The 22,380-nt window shown below is 38.7% G+C and overlaps 2 protein-coding genes across 2 annotated transcripts; both read right to left on the bottom strand.

The window, feature by feature from the left end:
* Window positions 1-126: 126 nt before the first annotated feature.
* Window positions 127-6,569, bottom strand: LOC131457306 (extracellular calcium-sensing receptor-like). Its single transcript, XM_058626279.1, has 10 exons — window positions 6,300-6,569; window positions 5,834-6,108; window positions 5,733-5,752; window positions 5,497-5,583; window positions 4,802-5,071; window positions 2,719-2,925; window positions 2,371-2,646; window positions 1,318-1,545; window positions 1,112-1,235; window positions 127-1,037 (listed from the first exon to the last, which is right to left on the bottom strand). Exons 1-10 carry the CDS (start codon window positions 6,548-6,550, stop codon window positions 127-129), a joined length of 2,649 nt encoding a protein of 882 aa, XP_058482262.1. The 5' UTR covers window positions 6,551-6,569.
* Window positions 6,570-12,673: 6,104 nt separating this feature from the next.
* On the bottom strand, window positions 12,674-21,026 carry LOC131457323 (extracellular calcium-sensing receptor-like). Its single transcript, XM_058626296.1, has 9 exons — window positions 20,854-21,026; window positions 20,302-20,596; window positions 20,036-20,122; window positions 19,125-19,394; window positions 17,078-17,281; window positions 16,705-16,980; window positions 14,049-14,276; window positions 13,843-13,966; window positions 12,674-13,772 (listed from the first exon to the last, which is right to left on the bottom strand). The coding sequence occupies exons 1-9, from the start codon at window positions 20,961-20,963 to the stop codon at window positions 12,862-12,864; spliced, it is 2,505 nt and encodes an 834-aa protein (XP_058482279.1). The 5' UTR covers window positions 20,964-21,026; the 3' UTR covers window positions 12,674-12,861.
* Window positions 21,027-22,380: the final 1,354 nt, after the last annotated feature.

Raw genomic sequence — 22,380 nt, 5'->3', positions numbered from 1 at the left:
TACTATAAATTACTGTGTGTTTTTGAGAATACCCTTTCTCACATAACCTAACATCATTATTAACATATTCTGTACCTGAATTATTTTATTTTTGAATTTATTGATTATTTCTGTATTTTGCTGTTTTTAAGTCTCAGTGCCTCGACCCATGATGGCTTTCTTTGTGTTTCTCTCTGGTCTCAACAGGATGATATAACATTTGGGTCCAAACAGCGCCACCAAGAGGCCAAAACTGGAGGCCAGGATAGCAAATGACTCCACTGCATCTGCATATTTGCCTGGTGAGCTGATGTAAGCAGGGACAAAGGCCACCCACACTGCACAGAAGATCAACATGCTGAAAGTGATGAGTTTGGCCTCATTGAAACTGTCTGGAAGATTCCTTGCTAGGAAAGCTAAAACACAACTGAGGACAGCCAGTAAACCAATATAACCAAGTAAAACTGCAAAACCAACTGTGGAACCAACTATACACTCATAAACTATCTTGTCACTGTGATACTGGGTGTTTTTATGAGGCACTGGTGAAGCAGAGACAAGCCAGACAGTGCAGATTGCTGCTTGAACAGAAGTCAAAACCAGAACTGTCCCTCTCTGCTGCATAGCACCAAACCACTTGAGACTGGACTCACCTCCTGGTTTGGAGGCCCTGAACACAGCCAGAACCACCATGGTTTTCACCAGGATACATGAGACACAAAGCACAAAGCTGATGCCAAATGCTGCATGTCTTAGTTGGCAAGTCCATAATCTGGGTCGTCCAATGAAGAGCAACGAACACAAGAAACACAATTTGAGTGACACCAAGAGAAGAAAACTGAGTTCTGAATTGTTGGCACGAACTATAGGTGTGCTTTGATGATGGATGAAGATGCCCAGAACAACAACACAGATAAATGTGCCCAACAGTGAGGTGGTTGTCAAGCAGATACCCAGAGGCTCATGGTAGGAGAGGAACTCTGTTTTCTTAGGAACACAGTGATCACGCTGGGGGCTGGACCAGAAATCTTCTGGACAACTGGTGCACTCCATGGAGTCTGAGAAAAGAAAGTAATGAGAAACATTTTTATACAACATATGTGAACTGTGATGTTTAAAACTTTACACTCACCAGTTGTATTGCTGATCTTTCCCTCTGAACAAGGGACACAGTCAAAACAACACTCAGGTTCTCCTTTCTTTCTGGTCACGCGGGTACCTGGAGGACAGCTCTCACTGCACACTGACCGAGGAGGCTGTGTGGAGAAAAATCACTATGTGTTATACTCATACTATGTAAGGACTGTTCCATAGGCAAAGTGCTCAGAAATCAGTTACCTGTTTGGATTCATAGTTCCAGAAGATTTTATTTTCATCCAGTGTGAGTTCTTCACCTTTGAAGGCTGACCTCTTAACCTCACCCACTCTCTGAACATTAGATGTTCCATCAGGGAGCCACACCCAGTTCATGATGTCATATATTGGTAAGGCATCACCATTTTCATCAAATGACACTTGATCACCAAATGTTGTTGTGAAGTTTACTTTTTCCAAATAATACATTAACTTTTGATATCGGAATTAGACAGAATAAAAACACATTAAATAGTTATTTAAAAGAAGTTTAAAGATAAGCTGATGTATGTTTACAGAATATATTCTGATTGAGATAATGTGTGTTCAATTGGCACTACAAATACAATTGAAATAAATTAAACTTAAAAATAACTTCATGATTTAAGATAGAGGGACATGGCCGTACTGTAGTTGTATATTAAGATTATCATTGTTGTTTTCTGATGATTATCAAGGTACAGGCATTTTACTTTTGTATGGGTGTGACCTGAACTAAAAAAAAAACTAAAAACTATGCCAAATTATGAGTTGACTGTGATTCATAATGGGAAACTGTTGTCGGATGTGTGTGCATGGCTTTCTAAATCTGAATATTTATGAGCATCAACACATGTTTTGTACGTACACCAACTTTTTGGATGAATTCTGCACACGGTATTATATATGAGGCCCCTAAACCCTAACAACGCCAAGTTCAGGCATATTAATGACATGAAAATGTGTTTGTGTTGTGAGGATGTTTTTTGAATGAAAAACACTACACACCTTTTCACAAAATGCTTCCAAATGTTGTTAGTAAAAAAATAAAATTGGGGGTTGGAGTTTGACCAGCTGGTTCACAGAATGACCATAGTAACTGGAAATATGCGGGCTTTTTATTGTTAGCATTTAGTAATTAGCATTTTTAACTAACTAACGTTTTTCTCAATCTTCATAGATTATCTCACATTTAAGCAAGTGTGACTTTATTGAACTATTAAAGCAATACAGGTGATTAAGTGGAATTAAGAAATTTAGTGTAAACTGATATCTCACCTGCCATGGCTCCAGTCTTTGTAAATGAGCACAGGTGTTGTTGCTGAAAGGTCCTCTCCCTGGCTCACACTGCAGCATGTCATCAAGAGCATATGCCAGAGCGTACACAGCCTTATACACATTATACTCTGGCCTGAGGTCTGAAACATCCAAGAATTCATTCTCCACATTTTCTATAACTTCCTGTCCAGTGCATAATTCTCCTCCAGCTTCCACCCAACCTGCTGGAGGTGGTGCAAATCTGCACTGAAATGTGTGTTCCCAAAATTGATTCACCTGAAAAATATTGACTTTTTTCAATTAACGACACTATTGAATTCATACTCGTTTGAAACACTGGATTCTCACCATGCTATTTCCTTCAGTGTTGTTGTGGTCTTTGTCCGGACTTATCTGTAACAGGAAGTCCCTAAGCCCAGGTATTTTTCCTCGTCTTATGGCAATGCCCAGTGTTCCACCCAAGTACGGCATGAGTTGGGGTGTCTGGAGTGAAGTACCTGATGTCCAGGCTTCACTAGCCATCCACTGCAGGCCTGTCACATTCTGCCTCACCACCTGTACATTGCATTATATCAGTATAAATACATATTTTCATACCAATAAATTATACACAAACACCCTGAAAAAAAACGTAGTATTATCTCAAATAACTTAGTTATTTGAGATAATGCACGTTATGATTGGCACTATACAAATACAATTGAACTGAAATGGACAGTAGAGATGTTCACAAGTCATTTTTTGCAAGTCCAAGTCATGTATCAGGTCTTTGAGCTCAAGTCCAAGTCAAGTCTCAAGTCTTTCATCACAAATCCAAATCAAGTCTCAAGTCTCTGGTTGAAATGAGCATTCTCTCATTCCATCTGCTTTTTCCACAACTCTGCATTGTTAAATCTTATGAATTCAAAGCATGTACTATCATTCACACAGTATAGTATAACTTAACTTTTGCAATAACTCTTAACTTGTATGCAATAACTTTTAACTCAAGACCCCATTTTTTCTCTACTTTGTTGCTTCTTGTTTGATTATTATAAAAGTGCACTTTAAAGGGAACGCTCTTCAAATGTCATCTCATGTATACATATACATATGTATACAATGTCAATAAAGAAATCTAAATCTATTAAAACTAATCACTTATTGGTTCAATTTAAAAGGTTTTCAATGTTTAAAAATCGGAGGTTATCAGCTTCGCCTCAGCGGACGCTCGCTGCTTAGAGCGTTACCTCGGCCTGGCCTGATGAAATGATCTACTGGCTCAGACATTAGATTACCTCCAATACTGTCGCTGCCAAACTATATATAATACATCATATCATTCTAAATGACTAATTTCTTGCCTCAGATGATCTTAAAACTGCGTTTGGGGACTTATTTCAGGTTTATATTTCTTTTCTCTGCTGCTACGTTGAGATACATTGCTTTATCCGGCAGCCATGCTACTTCAGACCAAAGCAATGAATCAGACTTGATCAGCATTAGCCCCGCCCACTGACTTTGATGGGCGAGTTTGACAGATAAAATAAATAAATGATCCAATGCAACACGGACCATGAAATAATTAATTAAATCTGTAATTAAGTAATTAATTAAGTAAATGTATATTAATTAATTAATTAAGTACATGTATATTAATTAATTTCTTAACATTAACATTTCATTAATTAATGCCACATTTAATTAATTATTTAATTGTATATTTAATTAATTAATTACACATTTAATTAATTAATGAAATTAATGAAATTTAATTATTATTATTTGGCCTTTTCGGTCCTCAATAAACACTACGCTGAATGCTGCAAATTTCCAAATGACTATTGCTTACAAGCTTAAGTCATGAAGATAAACTTCTAGCACAGAGACTACTGCCATATTTTAAACATGCTGATTAATTTTAATTATGTTAAAGCAGGTTTTATTTATTTATTATGCTCTTAAGTATTACTATTGGTTTAGGTATTTATTACACAGTTATTTCTGCTGGACATGATTAACAATTTTTGTTGACCATGTTTTTAACATGCTGAATGACAATAAAGTGAACTTTGAACCTTTTGTCTTCAGCCGGATACAAGCTGACCAACCTCATGGTGGGTGTAAAGATTTTGTGAAATCTGAATAATTATTCATTTTAATCTACTTTAATCGACTTTGAGGATGTTACAGCAGGAGTTCACAACCCATTGGCCAGAACCAATTTTCAAGAACTACCCACCTTCCTATAAACATCTTCATTTGGGTGGACAAAAAGCACAGCTTTGTGCTTTTTTGGTACATACTAACACAAGCAAAGTGATACATATATAAACGGAAGTTTTGATATTACACCTGTGATGTTAGAATGTTTGACACAAACAAACATGGTTTTGTAAAAATAAAAGAGATAATCCAAGCCAAGTTATATTGAAAATATATCAACAGCTACCTCTTTCATAAGATTGAGCATGCGACTCTCATGTGCAAACACAATCACCACTCGAGCTGTAGATTTCCTTATCACATCCACTATTCTCCTTAGTTCCGCAGGGTTATAAGCCCGGGACAAAATCTCTGTGTAAGCCAGACAACCTCCACCAGCTGGACCCAGATCAGAGTGAAAGGATCGGGCAGCGTGGACTCCATAATCATCATCACTGATGAGCAGACCTGCCCAAGTCCAACCAAAGTGTTTGAGAATCTGAATCATAGCATTCACCTATGTGGACACAGAGCAGAGGGATTAGTGCACAGGCTGGAATCATCTTTCACTAGAAATCCTGCTGAACAGGTTCATCAAAGACTCATGATTTAGTGTTGTATATAAGACATATGCTGGGTCCGAGGTGCTCTCATCAGGGTGAGGGTGAAACTTCCACAAACATGGCATCAATAGATACAGGTTTTCATTGGGTCTCTGTCTTTGTCGCTATAAAAAGCACCAAAAAAATGTGTATGTTTATATGTGACTACTATCTGCAAATAAAATTGCCCTAGTTTTTTTTATATGCTTTACAAAACCATTGTTACACAAAATATGGTATGTTCTACATGGCAATATATATGGAATTATCTTTCATATGATTTAATTGATTTAATTTCTTTGGGAGAAGCCAGAAGAAGATTTTGATCATTGATTTTCACCTGAAAAGCATCACTCGGGATCGTCCGAAAGAAAGATGGGAACCTTTGTCTGTCACTCAGGCAGGAACATGTGGCAAAATAACTCACCTGCAATAAGATTTTTTCAATATTTTACAGTTGAATATTTAGCTGTCAAACCTTTATTAAATGCAGTTTAAAAACAATTCTAATAATTTTATTTAATTTGAATAAAATTTGAAATTCTGTCACAATAATGATCGATTTGAAATACTTACCATAGGTACTCTGTACAAACCTAAAACTGTAGACATTGCTATAGAATTTAAAGAGGCAGAATCAAAAAAAGAAAAACTTACCAGAGGCACTCCGTAAGAACCTAAGACTGTGGATATGGCAATAGTACGAGTCGAGGAAGAATCACCCACAATCCCTAAGACTGGAGGAGTTCCTACACAGTTCTCCTCTAATGTAACTTGCTTCTCTTGACCACTGACTAAAGTCAGTGCTGCACGAAATCCAATTCCTAGTTGGACGCAGTTATCATACAGACTGTATCCCAGAGTCACATTAGGCAGCAGGTTGGAGTTTCTGTTGATCTCATTGATAACAAAGGCCATGGTCTGAGACAATCTGAATCCTATGACATCAAAACTGACAAAGAAGTGTTAAAGTGTTTAAAAAACATCGTACAGTAACTGTGCATAGCTACACCTTTCACAATTTCAGATACTGCAAATAAAGATGTAAACATCAGCTCCCATAATAAAACTGAAATACTTTAATAAGCTCAGATATAGTGTTATTTTACAGTATTATTACAGATTTTCCCCTCACAGACTCACCCATAGCAGGTAGGCTGTTGTGGCTCTGATGTAAAAGACAAGTCAGGATAAGCTGGAAAGAAGTGAAGTCTGAAAATCCCACCTAGAATCACATCTCCAGTTTTGTGCATCCCATTGAGATGAAACTGTCCCTGTAACTGACAAGAGGAGGAATAAAGAGAGGAGGACATAGCAGAGGAAAAGCAGGAGAACAACATTAATAAGAGGAGACTGGTGTTTAAAAATAACCTCATGACTTTGCTCTGGTTCATCCCTGTCTAAGTGCAGGCCAATTAAAATGTCACCACATTTTATGTACTTGCAGTGTTGTTTGTTTTGCACACCATCCATCAGGGCAGAGGAAGAAGATGTAAGGGCAGGGCTTAAATCATATCTCTAAAAATGTATTAATTAATTTCAACTTTAAATTTAAACAAACAACAATTTATATCAATTGGTGTTGATCAATCAGCAATATGAGAAGACTCAGTTTGAGGTTGAGAAGCAGCATGGCATTTTTGGATGTGTTGTCCAGCAACAGTTTCAGCAGCAGAACATACATAAAATAGTCATGAGTCATGAGTAACAACTACACAGCAAATTCTGGCCTTTGGAATAAACTCTCTGGGAGTTTATATCAACTACATTTGAGTGTACATGTGAGAAAAGTTAAAGTAACTATTTTCTGGCAGTTTTTTTTCTATTTTTTAACTCTTTTCTGGAGTTAAAACTGAATACTTGTGGGAGTTAAAATACTAATCCCATGTGGGGTAAAATACAACTCTCACCACAACTCTCAATATTTAAAACCACAAATATTTTTTTAGGTGAAAATGACTACAGAAAACATTCCTTACCACACATTTTTACTCAAACTCTATGTGTAACATTTTGAATGACAAACTGTAAACATGTTTACAAATCACAATAAACATCATATTGTGATTTAGCTGTGCGTCCCCTATTTCACATTTAAAACAAACTGCTTTAATAGCAGCTAAAACAGTCAGTACCACATCTCTCTGTAGTGCAGAAAGTTCAAACATTGTATAAAAGCATCGCACAAATGTCTGACAAGATAACAAACGAAGAGGCCAATACGATATTCAACTCCACACTCCACACAAAGTTTGTGAGTCTGACAGAGTGAATCACTGTGAAGATATACAGCTATATCTTCTATATCTTCTGCAGCGCTTCAAGCACAGTTTGACTGGACCAGATTCAACTGCTTTTGAAGAAGCTACTGCAAACTGGTGTTTCTTTGCAAGTGATAATGTCAAATTCTTGAAGATCTTCACACAGTCTTCGAAAAATGTGTGTTTGGCTTTGAATCTCATGGTCCAGATAACCATAATCAAAAGCATACAGCTTTCTTTAGAGATGAAATGTTCAGTCAAATACAGAAATAACAATTTGACCTCATATTGACCAAACCCTTTCAAAATATCATGCATGATGTCAACAGCATAATTTTCAGCAACAATGAAATATTGCAATATATTAAGTATGCTCTTTCTCTTGATGCCAAATGAAGAGGTTAATGTAGGGTCATCTACCAAACTAGTATAAAGTTGATCATTCAGAGCTGGTGATCTTAAAGTCACATGTGGGTCATCTTCTGAGAAAACTGACTGAGCTGACGATTTATCCGTTCAGCAAAATCTACAGAAACAATTTGCACTAAATGACTCCAAGAATGCTACGTATTGCCATGTTATGACCAGTCATTTGTGCAAGTGTACCATGTACAGAAACCTCAGAAAATGGAGCAGCAACCCCAGAAGTCTCTAATATTTTCAAGTCCTTTACTAAGGGTTGAAACAATGACACCAGATGAATGTTCATTGAGACTGAATTCACCCTGGGGGAAAGATTTCGAAGGATGAAGTAAAGGCAGCCAACGTTATGTATACCTTTTTTTGAACCAAGAGGATTTGCACACTCAAATTCATCATAATACAACTGGATTTGGAGGGCAAATTTACTACTCGAAAAAAGAGTGATTTTTGAAGTAGCTTCCATCACAGAAGTCCTCATATTTGTCTCTCTGCACACGTTTGCATCATCGCACAAATATTTTCATTCCCAGAAATTAACTGGAGCGTTTTCAATATTGGAATATATATGAACTTGTCATTAATTGGAACTTGCTCATAGTTTCCTGTTTTGTTATTCCTTCTGAAATCATACCTTACGCCTAGGCGCAGTTCAACTGGCTGTACTATATCCCATTTTTCCCTGAAATATTTCTTCCACTTGCTATCAGAATTCAATTGGTTAAAAGGGTTGTCCATGCTTTTAAATAACTCTTCTATGGCTGATCTGGAGGGGTTGTCACCTGAAAGTATGTTCAACACTTGGTCCTGAATATTAGACTGCAAATCTCCCACACATTCCTCTAAATTCTCAATGGTAGAAAGTACAGTATTTGGTACTCCACTTCCCAAAAGTTTTGGCTATAATGGAGGCACACATATCATTGCTGTAAGTTGACACTGAAGTCCCTGCCTCAATAATTTGGGATGAAGTAGAGGGTGTGTCATATAGGCTGTCGTGGCTAGAGGGGGTCTCAGGAGGCCCACAGGTGTTAGAGGCATGTATCTTTATCAAGTGTCTTCTAAATCCAGAATAACTTGAAAATTATAAACAACAGCCTACATTTTAGTCTCAACTTTTTCCCAGGGTACATCCCATGAATTAGTTTGAGGTGCGTGAACAAAAGTAAAGTTGTACCAAAGGATGAAGCACAAATGAAACATCTGAGCATTTTTGCTGGATAAGCTAATTACTGCTTGTTCAACAACTTTGCGCTTCGCTCTTTGACTCTTGGAGTTTCTTCTGTTGTACAGAGTAGTTTGCAAAAATGTGTACAGACTCGACAGAGCATCATCATATTTATCTGCTGGTCATCTATGGAACTAAGTGTTCTTGACTATGTGGGACCACCTTTTAGCTCTACTCTGTTATGGGATGTAGATGTGGTTCTGGACTGACGTTGCACAGTCTTGACACGCCAAGTGCAGAATGCAGACCAAAACGTAACTGCCACCAATATTTTAGACCATGGTTAAAATGCAAACTCACATGTACCTTTTTTGAGTAAGGGTCCTTCAAAGATGGGAAGAGCGACACAAGTCTTACCCTTCCTTTTCACGTATGTGAGCCACAATGATGTTCACCATTAAACGCCGGGTGGAATCTTTCAAACTCCCGGTCTCTTCATACTCTTTGATCAGTCATCCCTGCAGGCTTAGAAGTGAGAATTTGCTCCACTGCCTAAATACAAATGGTATAAAATACAAAACAACAATTACCAACAACATTAAGACATAATTAAGCTGGGCTTTGAAGAAAGGGCAACAAGAACAGTATGGAAGCTATAAGATTACATTTTTTGCACGGGTGCTGTCCCTGACAGGCTGAATCATTTGAGCAAGTGATCACTTGCTGGACTGCTTAGACTGCTTGAGAGGGACACTGCATTTGTTAGACTTGGGCAGAAAGACCCTTCACCATCTTGCTGCAGTAGTGTAAAATCTGAGGACCACAAACAACAACATTAGGTTCCAGGGTACATACAATCCCAAATTAACAAACACAAAACTGCCAAATACAGTACGGTGCCAAGGACGATCAAGAACTAGCACATTTTCATTCCAAAAGATCTCTTAACACCAGAGAAGCTGACCTCTTCCAGTTACACTTAACACTGAAGGCAACATGGTTTGCTTCAGATGACAAAGTATAATAAAAAAAATGCCACAAGCAATTCAAACCATATGAAAACGTTGTGTCCTGTATCCTTCCTGCCATTATTGTTTAACAGCATGACGGTGACTAGGTAGCTGTCACGTGACAAATGAACGAGGACCTGAGGACGGACGCACAGTTGAGTGAGTCATGAACTAATCATTTCTGTTTCCTGTCCTGCTGACTGAGCTTATGCAGCTGCCTGCCATGTGGCGAAGGAAGGTACTGCATGAAAATGAACGAATCAACTCATTGCTCCCGAGTCACATAAAAGAGGAGTTCATATTGAGCGAATCGTTCACTAACGACACATCACTAACACATTCCCTGACATCCAGACAGACTTAGTTTCACACAGTGACACAACATCACAACACGTGACAGTAAAGAACAGTTTCAAACAACACTACTGCTTGTTAGGTTTAGCAAATACGGCGACTGTGTCTCCACCATTTACGTTCAACAGCCTCTCATGTGAGAGAGACAGTCGCGGTGATTTTTTTATTTGTAGATAAATAAATAAAGCCTTACTGTGTTGTAATTCCCTCACAGGTCCCCTTCTGCCGGGTCAACTAAGGAAACAACAACGTAACTGTTCAGTATATGTTGACACGACAAGAAACAGTGTAGGCAAATATTAACTTAAAATACAAAAAGAAATATCAGTTATGACGAGTGTGATGTTAATTCCATGCTCGAAGTGCAAACGCATGGTCTGACAAGTTTGGGGCAAACTTCAGCAGCTAGCTGTTAGCAAGTTTGGCCATCACAGTCTACGACAAAATATACAAATGTACCGTTATTATACATCCTCTTATTGTCTTAAAGTCATGCACAGCCTTATACATTAGTTTGAGAAGTAAAATCACACTTTTACCTGACTCAAGAGTCATGGTGAAGTCCAAATGAAAAAAGCTGAGTGGAGCACAGCGACAAAGCTGTTAACTTAACTCAGGTGTAGTGTTGAATCAGGCTCCTCAACACCCAATAAATGAACACCGAGTTAAATGTAGAGAATATACTCCCAAAATCTAACACTAACACTTTTTTGTTTAACTCCAGAAATTTGCTGTGTAACAATAAAATATAAAAAAGACAATAATAATAACTAGTAGTGCGGGATATTTCCTTTTTCACTCTCATGTTTCATAGGGGTCATAATACTGTAGTATACTTATACATTCTTTCACGGTCCCTAAGATCAGCTGCTCGTGGTTATTCCCAAAAGCAGGCCACATCTTTTAAACAATAATCTTTTCTCTTTGTCATATGACTCAGTGTGAGTTTTACCATTTATGTCCTATGTTTTTGCCTTTCACTTGTTGAGTGTTTTGTGTTCTATTAGTGTTTAATGTTTTTAAATGTTTGCTTTATCACTGTACAGCAATTTGGTCAACTCTGTTGTTTTTAAATGTGCTTTATAAATACATTTGATTGGATGCTTGCATAATTTTGTTGTGATTTACGATAGAGATGTAGGGAACCAGGTATTAATCTGGCGAGTCATAGATGAGTGTGCTCTATATATCGAGCATGAAGAAAAACATTAAGCAAACATCAGACAAATCACATAAAGACACTATCGTACCAAACAAAACAAACAGTTGCATGTTAGTCGATGTCGTTTGATAAATACCATAAATGACCAAATGCTCCAAGAGAATTAAGTTTTAGATCATACTGCAGGAGATTCCACGATATCCCTGCTAAATATGATTTCTTCTCTCTGTGAGAGAAGGGTGTAAAGGTTTTCTCTAGTAATGAAGTGTGGTTGATTAAATGATGTTTGTTCTGCAGAAAGGGCCTCACTGTTGGTGTAGTGGTTAGCACAGTTCCCATATTGCTAAATCTAAATCTAAATCTTTTTTATTTTATTATGCTTATATTATTTTTTTTCTGTCTTCTTATCCTATATGTGCACCAATGGCCAGAACAAATTCCTAGTACTCTGTAGACTTTACCTGGCAATAAACCTGATTCTGATTTTGGTTTAAAAACAGACTGTCTTTTTATGTAGCTTGCAGGTAAAATAAATGTGGTGTTTAAATGTGAATTAATTATCTACATAGATGACTAAATATGGAATTGAGTATCCCCATTCCATATTTGTTCTGGTTATAGTAGATGTAAAATGTAAAATTGTAAAATTCCAATGTATTTTTTTGTTTTACATCAGCATCAACATCTTTAAAATCACCCAGAATAACCTTCAGGTGAAAAACCCTATTAAAGTAAATATGCTACTTTTTCAATGAAATCTAAATGAACACAACTCATATCTGAGACACTGATACTATGGAATGGTTTACTCATTTATATTAAATCTGCCCCCACTATTGAGAATCATGTTTCATGTTTTATTTTTTATGCTTTGCTCCGTGGTGTTGTACCTATTACTTTGTAAAGCACTACAGTCAGCCCTTGAATGTGCTTTAGAAATAAAGTTGATTTGACTTGTTGAGCCATGATTCTCTCAGAAACGGGATGAGTCTGCATAATTAAGGACTCAGAACTCAAACCAAAGACAATAGTCCGCCTCACTCCATCTGTCTGAATCCCACACAAACACGCAGAGGGAAAATGGCATTCAAATTATGTTCCAATTTTAATAAATTACAATAAATGTAGTGTGATGACTACTTTGTTGCAATGCACACTATGGCTCTCTCTCGTTGTGAGGACAAAATATGACATTTCTTAATCAATGCATATATGACTAAATGTGATGTAGACTATTCACCATCAACCTTCTCACTCAATCGAAAAACATATTCTTCTGTACTTGGATTATTGAACTATAAAAAGAGAATTTAATAATAGTTTGCGGTTTTCATGTGTCAATACCTCGACCCATTATGGCTTTCTTTGTGTTTCTCTCTGGTCTCAACAGGATTATATAACATTTGGGTCCAAACAATGCCACCAAGAGGCCAAAACTAGAGGCCAGGATGGCAAATACCTCCACTGCATCTGCATATTTGCCTGGTGAGCTGATATAAGCAGGGACAAAGGCCACCCACACTGCACAGAAGATCAGCATGCTGAAAGTGATGAGTTTGGCCTCATTGAAACTGTCTGGAAGATTCCTTGCTAGAAAAGCTAACAAACAACTGAGGACAGCCAGTAGACCAATATAACCAAGTAAAACTGCAAAACCAACGATGGACCCAACTGCACACTCATAAACTATTTTGTCACTGTGATACTGGGTGTTTTTATGAGGCACTGGTGAAGCCGAGACAAGCCAGACAGTGCAGATTGCTGCTTGAACAGAAGTCAGAACCAGAACTGTCCCTCTCTGCTGCACAGCACCAAACCACTTGAGACTGGACTCCCCTCCTGGTTTGGAGGCCCTGAACACAGCTAGAACCACCATGGTTTTCACCAGGATACATGAGACACAAAGCACAAAGCTGATCCCAAATGCTGCATGTCTTAGTTGGCAAGTCCACGGTCTGGGTCGTCCAATGAAGAGCAATGAACACAAGAAACACAGTTTGAGTGACACCAAGAGAAGAAAACTGAGTTCTGAATTGTTGGCACGAACTATAGGTGTGCTGCGATGATGGATGAAGATGCCCAGAACAACAACACAGATAAATGTGCCCAACAGTGAGGTGGTTGTTAAGCAGATACCCAGAGGCTCATGGTAGGAGAGGAACTCTGTTCTCTTAGGAACACACTGGTCACGCTGGGGGCTGGACCAGAAATCTTCTGTACAACTGGTGCACTCCATGGAGTCTGAGAAGAGGGAAATGATGATTGTTTGTACAACATGTCTGGACTATGGCGTTTAAAACTTCACACTCACCAGTTGTATTGCTGATCTTTCCCTCAGAACAAGGGACACAGTCAAAACAACACACAGGTTCCCCTTTCTTTCTGGCCATGCGGGTACCTGGAGGACAGCTCTCACTGCACACTGACCGAGGAGGCTGAGTTGAGAGATATCAATACTTTTCCGAATAATCTAAAATGACTTGTCCACAGGCAACATGAATGTATATCAAAACTAACCTGTTTAGATTCAAAGTTCCAGAAGATTTTATCTTCATCCAGTGTGAGTTCTTCACCTTTGAAGGCTGACCTCTTAACCTCACCCACTCTTTGAACATTAGTTGTTCCATCAGGGAGCCACACCCAGTTCATGATGTCATATATTGGTAAGACATCACCATTGTCATCAAATGACACTTGATCACCAAATGTTGTTGTGAAGTTGACCTTTTCCAAATAATACATAAGCTTTGGATATCAGGATTAGGCACAGAAAGAAAACCATGAAATGGTCATTAACATCTCCAAACACAACAAAGAAATCAACATCATTGAAGAATTTTCTCTAAAAAATTGGTTGTACTCCTACAGGTGGGAGAACTCAACATTATTGGTTTTGTGAACACTATTATGTTTTTGAGCTTCCCCATGATCCTCAGTAAATATGCATTTATTGAGGAGCAACTCCTCAGCCTAACCTCACTGGAGGACAACATTGACAGCTGGGTTTTGATAGTTTGCTGTAGGGTTCTTAATCCAGCCCATCCAAAAACACAATGGTTGAGTCTAATGCAAAGACAGTGTTTACTGTGCTCATCTCCCTCCAAATACAGAAACCCAAATCCCAACAATTATTTACGAAAAAGTATTTACAAAATAATTTATGTACAAGCAGTAATTCATTTACTCTAAACAAGCCATAAACACCACAGCAATTCAAACATTATGCTGGACCCATGTTAGCAGTATTTCTTAATGTATCCTCCTATTAATCATAATAAAAAAACAAACAAAAAAACTACAATTTCAAAAACGTAATTTCCCAATTTGCTCTTTGGAGGCTGGAATAGAGTGCTGTATGAAGATGTGAGTCAGTATTTGTATATTTATAGCGGGAAATGTTATGATTGTGTAAGACCATAGTGAAGATACATGTTTGGTGGGTCAGCTCAGGGTGTGTTTTAAAAGCAGAGATCTTTTTTCACGAGTGTACTGTTTCCAGTCACACCTGTGTAAATAGTGATTCTCTTGACTATTTACATCCAGACGTGAAAAGGTGGGGTTAACATAATTTGGAAGACGTCACATATGGCATTAAAACCATGTCTTGGGATGTACAGAGGCATGCCCAGAAATGCCCTTTTTGAAAAACATATGTTGTTTTTTTGGTAGCTGGTTCACATTGGTTACATTGGTTGAGGAACAATGTAAGCAACAAACAGTCCACATATCTTGGTCATTGGATGTTAGCATAGTCAGGGTATTCCTGACTCACACAATTTCACCCTTCCTAAAGCTCATACAAGCAGAGATCTCCTATTTCATACCTGAACATGCACCAAAACATCCACATAATGCACAGGGCTCTAAAGACCTAACCTCCTACAGATACTCAATTAGAGGCATCTGGGAGCAATGCAGATACACCATGCCCTCTGTAAGGTTGGTCAAGGCCCATATAACATCCAGTCTCCTTGTCCAGTTCGAACACCATCCCAAACGTTCTACTGATGATGCCATAGCAACAGCCCTCCACCTATGCCTGGCTCAACTGGAAAAAAAAATAGTTATGCACGGATGCTGTTCATTGACTTCAGCTCCGCCTTCAACACAGTCAACACCTGGCGAATAATATGCAATAGGCATCAGCACCCGACTATGCAACTGGTTACTAGACTTCCTTACCGATGATAGTGCTGTGTAGTCTGTGAAAAGCACCATGTTCTTGGGGGTGCATATCACAGATGATCTGACATGGTACACTAACACCACCTCCCTAGTCAAGAAGGCACAGCAAGCTTCCACTTCCTTCACAGGATGAGGAGAGCTGACCTCCCCCTTTCTGCACTCACCACCTTTTACAAGGGTGCTATTGCGAGCATCCTCACCAGCAGCCTCTCAGTCTGCAGCTGACCAGAAGGCCCTACAAAGGGTGATGAGGACAGCAGAGAAGATCACCAGATCAGCCCAACCATCAATCAAGGACCTGTACCCGTCCCGCTGCCTCAAGAGAGCCACCAACATCACCAAAGAACCCACCTTTGTGGTCTTTTGACACTTTTGAAGTGCGAGGAGGTTACTCTGCTTTACTTAGGCAGAAGTAAAGAGAGCCCTGCCAGTGTGAAAGGGCTATTAGACATTGGATATAAGAAGCGGACTCTAATGACCAGCTTTCATAACTTGACGCAGGTGAAACCAACAACCCGAAACTCTCTCTGACATACATTCTGGGCAGCTCAGAGCGAAATGGAAAGGTATAGATCTTGTAACTGGAGGGTTCAAGGCTTGAGGTGTCCCTAAGCAAGACACTCAACCCCAATGGCTAACCAGATGTAGATGTGTGCTGCCCACTCCTCCTGTACCTGGTTTATGTGTTCACTATTAGTGAGTAATGAGGATGGGTTACATTGAGAAATAAAATGTACTATAACTGACTGGGGTATGTGCAAATATAATACATTATATAATATAATTACTTATATTACAATGTTGGCACTAATTCAGTACAGTAAATTATCTATTCTCTACAAGCCTAATAAATAGGATTTAGCTCAATTCTTTTTCTAATTGTTATTAGCATTCAATTAATTAATTGCACGCATTTCATTATCTCTAAAAGAAAAACAAATGACTCTGACTGTGAAATTAAGAGATGGAGTATAAACTGATATCTCACCTGCCATGGCTCCAGTCTTTCTAAATGAGCACAGGTGTTGTTGCTGAAAGGTCCTCTCCCTGGCTCACACTGCAGTATGTCATCAAGAGCATATGCCAGAGCGTACACAGCCTTATACACATTATATTCTGGCCTGAGGTCTGAGACATCCAGGAACTCTGTCTCCACATTCTCTAGAACTTCCTGTCCAGTGCATAATTCTCCTCCAGCTTTCACCCAACCCACTGAAGGTGATGCAAAACTACATTGAAATGCGTGTTCCCAAAAACGATTCACCTGAAAAATATTTAGGATTTGAGGTTTTGAAATAATGTCACTGTATCATTTTTATATGTACAATGTACAATGTCACATTGAAACATTTAATTCTCACTATGCTATTTCCGCTGATCGTGTAGTTTAGGACAGGACGTATTTGTAACAGGAAGTCCCTGAGCCCTGGCATTTCTCCTCGACGAATGGCGATTCCCAGTGTTCCACCAAGGTACGGCATGAGGTGGGGAGTCTGGAGTGAAGTGCCTGATGTCCAGGCTTCACTGGCCATCCACTGCAGGCCTGTCACATTCTGCCTCAACACCTGTACTTTGCATAATAATACTAATAGGTTCTGTACATAAATGTATACTTTTTATCCAGGTATTGACAAAACTTGGCCTTGGAAAAGTGCATAAATTAGTAAAAAGCAAAAAAGTACTGAAAAGCTATCTGAAGGAACTTTAAGAGGAGATTGCCCTTTTGTTGGAGACACCACCCCTTCATTTGAGGCACTAGTTGATTGATGCTGTAAGGCCAGACAACTGGGACCTGAATTGAAAAATAGTTTGGCAGCACATTAATTGGCCTGTTGAGTAACATCTCAGGTTTAGTCTCATGGATTGCTCCAACCCCATGATATTACAGCAAAAGTGTGGAGAAGGTCAAATTTGGTCAGCCATTAGCTAGACTCAGGTAGGTTTCTCAGAGATGCTACTACTACTTCATGGAGATATTAGTAATCAGATACAATTGCCTGGTCAAAGGAAGATATCAAGGCCACTGACATCAAGACAAGGAAGCTCTGCACCATGCATGGAGGGTTTCATGTAAGTCTTGTACACTGAAGATTTACACTAAGCTGAAAGAGGGAGGCTGAGGACTAATGAGTGTAAAAGCCACTATCTAAGGATGAAACAACTTACATCCAAGAACACATCAGGGAAATGGCCCCTAATTATGACCTGCTAATGTAACGGAGTTAAGAAGTAGTGTGATTCCACTTGCCATAAAAAAGAAAGCTCATCTCACAACACGGAAACTTCTTTGTCCTATGGTAATTAAATGCAGCACCCCTGTGGATTCTCAGCAGTCGGACCTCGCTGTCTCCCTGGTAGGTGCATGCGCGATGAGCGCCACCATTGTTTCAAATTAATTACTTAATTTTTTGTTTACAAAATGACTAGTGCTACACGTTGTTAGCTGACCTGCACTTTCTTTTCATTTTACATTTTTCAGGGATGTATGTGTGTGTGTGTGAGAGGTGTGTGAGACTGACTGTATTATTAATCCCTCTGTCAGGTACGCTTTGTATGTTATTTTATGTTAATTTTAAAACTAGTTGAGCAGTCGGACCTTGCTGTCTCCCTGGCATGTACGTGTGTGCGTGAGAGGAACCGGGACTGACTATATTATTAATCCCTCTGTCAGGTGCGCATATTGTCAGACAGGTTCCCAAGGTGTAGGGATGCTCCCGAGACAGTGCAACACATCACATCAGGGTGTTAGATGCTGGCTGGGAAGGAATACGAACATCTGCCCTGTGTATGGACTGGAGGTCAGAGGATCAAGATGGAAGACACCTGCAAAGGTGTTTGTCAAAGACAGGGCTAAGATCCTACGGGACTTCCAGATCCAGACAGACTAACCAAAATAACCAGAAGAAAAGGGCAGTGGTTATAGATGTGGCAAGCGACAGCAAAATCAAGATGAAGGAACATGAGAAGTCTGAGAAATATCAAAGGCTGAGTGAGGAGCTAGAGAAGATGTGGAGAGTAAAGGCAACTGTGGTCCCAGTGTTGATAGGAAATCTATAACCCTATAACGAACTATAACCCTCAGACTGTGAGAGTGGCTCCAACAGATTCCACGAACAATATCCAAGATCTCTGTCCAGAGAATTGCAGTCCGAGGAACAACTAAGATACTGTGCAGAACGCTCAGGCTCCCAGGTCTCAGGGAAGGGAAACCGAGACTGCCCAAGTGGTCGAGTGGGGAGTTCTTGTCTTGCCCTAAAATACTACTGGCAGAACCTTCAGTTCAAGTCAGAGGTGTAACATCATCATTTACATCCATTTCATGACAACTAATAGTTACATAAAAATACATTTCAGTTTTACTTTAGTTGTATGCCAAGTTATCTGTAAATGTACTGTATCAGCACCTACCTCTTTCATGAGGGTGACCAAACGACTCTCATGTGCAAACACAATCACCACTCGAGCTGTAGATTTCTTCACAACATTCACTATTCTCCTTAGTTGAGCAGGGTCGTCATCCCAGGGCAAACTCTCTGTGTAAGCTAGACAAACTCCATCAGCTGGACCCAGATCAGAGCGAAAGGATCGAGCAACATGGACTCCATATTCATCACCACTGACAATCAGACCTGCCCAAGTCCAACCAAAGTGTTTTAGAATCTGAATCATAGCATTCACCTATGTGGACACAGAGCAGAGGGATTAGTGCACAGGCTGAAATCCTCTTTCGCTAAAAATCCTGCTAAACAGATTCATCAAAGACTCATGTTTAATCACCGTCTTTAAGTGTTGGATACCTAACACCACACAACTCTATAAATGAGACCTAGGGCTATAGGCAAATAAAATAAGTTACTTTTTCTAATATTATTTGCTAGTTTGGACAACTCACTGTCAGAAACAAAACAAAACTGCTCAAACTGTGCTGCAATGTTACTGGTGTTTGCCTTCTCAACCTCAAACAACTAAAAAAAAAAAGCCTAATATCAAATGCTGTGACTACTCTTCCACTTTATGCTCATCGGAGCAAAGGTAAAGCCTCCACAAATGTGTCACCAATGGGATTTTTTGTTCCCTCTGCTGTTGATGCACCTAATAAGTAGTAAGCATTTGACATTCTGTTTTGCTTTCACTTCCATATGCAACTTACTGCAAATCAAATTGCCCCTAAGTTCCCCTACTTTCCCCTACTACATAGCTGCCCCACATATATAAACACACTAAACATACACTATTGTATATTTTTCATTGTCGTATATATGGACATTTTCAATATGTGATTTATTTTATCCACTTTGATTTTGCAAATTGATTCTTACCTGAAAAGCATCACTCGGGATCGTCCTAAAGAAAGATGGGTACTTTTGTCTGTCACTCAGGCAGGAACATGTGGAAAAATAACTCACCTGCAAACAATTTTTTTCCAATATTTTAAGGTGGAATATTCAACTGTCAGACCTTCATTAAATGCAGGTTAAAGAAATACTAATAATTTAAATTAATTTAATTTGATTTAATTAAATTTAACTTAATTTGAACAAAATTTAAAATTCTGTCACAATGATGATTGATTAGAAAGACTTACCATAGGTACTCTGTACAAACCTAAAACCGTAGAAATTGCTATAGAATTTGAAGAGGCAGAATCACCCACAATCCCCAGGACTGGAGGAGTTCCTAAACATCTCTCCTCCATTGTAACTTGCTTCTCTTGACCACTGACTAAAGTCAGTGCCACACGAAATCCAGTTCCTAGTTGAACGCAGTTATCATACAGACTGTATCCCAGAGTCACATTAGGCAGCAGGTTGGAGTTTCTGTTGATCTCATCAATAGCAAAGGCCATGGACTGAGCCAGCCTGAATCCTATAACATCAAAACTAATACAAAACATTGTAGAAGTGAAATGTCCGTGTTTACTATTTTAGTATTTAAAAAACATCATTAAACATGATAACATTCAGCAAAAACAATGAAGTCATGTAAATATAAGCAACCTGAATCATACTGGAAAGTAAAATATAAAAAAAACCATCAATATATAATGTAATAAATGTACAACTATACAAAACCAAAAGTACATTTTATCAATGTTATTTATCTTCATTAGCTTTGTGCTGTTTTCATCACAACTCACCCATAGCAATCAGGCTGTTGTGGCTCTGAGGTAAAAGACAGGTCAGGATAAGCTGGAAAGAAGTGAATTCTGAAAATTCCACCTAGGATCACATCGCCAGGTTTGTGCATCCCATTTAGATCAAACTGTCCCCGTAACTGACAAGAGGAATACAGAGAGGAGGACACAGCAGAGGAAAAACAGGAGAACATAAGCAAGAGGAGGCTGGGGACTACAAGTAATTTCATGACTGCTCTGGTTCATCCAAGTGCAGACTCATTACAATGTTACCACATTTTATATATTTTCAGTGTTCTTTATTTTTGCACACAACCCATCAGTGCGGAGGAGGTAGCTGTAGGGGCATGGCCTTAAACATATCTCATATGTGATTTGTTACATATTTATGGAAACTTTTTTTGAACACACAGCATGTTTTTTCTGCCAAAAGGGGTCGCTCAATCAAAACAATAACAAAACACCTAGTTTGATGCCATGAAGCAGAACGGAATTGTGAAAATTGGGAACAGCTTCTCCACAAAACATGCGTGGGTTTTCTCCAGGCAATATGGGGATTAGGTAAATTGGACACTCTAAATTTACCCTTGGTGTGAAAGTGAATGGTTGAACGGTTGTTTGTCTCTATATGTGGCCCTGCTATAGACTGGCGACCTGTCCATGGCAGGGGTCACAAACCTTTTGGAGACCGAGAGCTACCTGAAGAGTAGAGAATAATATGGAGGGCTACCCTATTAACATTTTATGCAATTTACCATTTAAATGATGAATATTATGCATTCAATTGCATATACATTAATTCCAGTGCTTACTCCTAATGATTATCACAGTTTTTATAAACGATATCAAATATATTTTAGTGATTTTATACAACATGCAATTATCCTATGAAAACAAAACATGCACATTTTCTGTTTTATTAAACTGTCTCTCTCTGTCAGTCTTTTACGCACAAACACACACATACTGTGTCTCAGTCAGGTCAAATTTTCATCAGCCATTAAAGCACCTTAATGACTGCTCACTGGCATCATGTTGGTGACCACTGATCCAGGGTGTACACCATCTATCACCCTATGCTATGTCAGCTGAGATTGGCACAGCAACCCTCTGCAACCCTCCTGTGTAAGATAAAGCAGTGGAAAAGGGATGCATGGACTTAGATTTAAATTTAACATTTAATATTTGGATTTAACTATTTATTATATTCATAAGTTAACAAATATTGGTGTGAATGTGGAAAAAATTAACATTAAAAAACACCCTTTTAAACATTGTTTGGAGGATAATGTGGCAAAATGTTGATGTTATTTTCAGCCTAAAACACTTTACAAACAGCACCACATAGATTGTACATTTACAGACATCATATGAACACATTTTTTTTAACTTACTCCATATCCCCATTGAAAAAGACAGAAAGAAAATAAATAGATGATATAAATGACTTTATTAAGCTATTGATACAAAAACCTTAATCAGTCCTCAGGACTCAAACCAAAGACAATAGTCACCCTTGCTCCATCGGTC

Source organism: Solea solea, chromosome 3 (assembly GCF_958295425.1).
Source record: "Solea solea chromosome 3, fSolSol10.1, whole genome shotgun sequence".
In the NCBI taxonomy this organism is placed as follows: domain Eukaryota; kingdom Metazoa; phylum Chordata; class Actinopteri; order Pleuronectiformes; family Soleidae; genus Solea; species Solea solea.
This window is presented reverse-complemented; position numbering and strand designations above follow the sequence as displayed.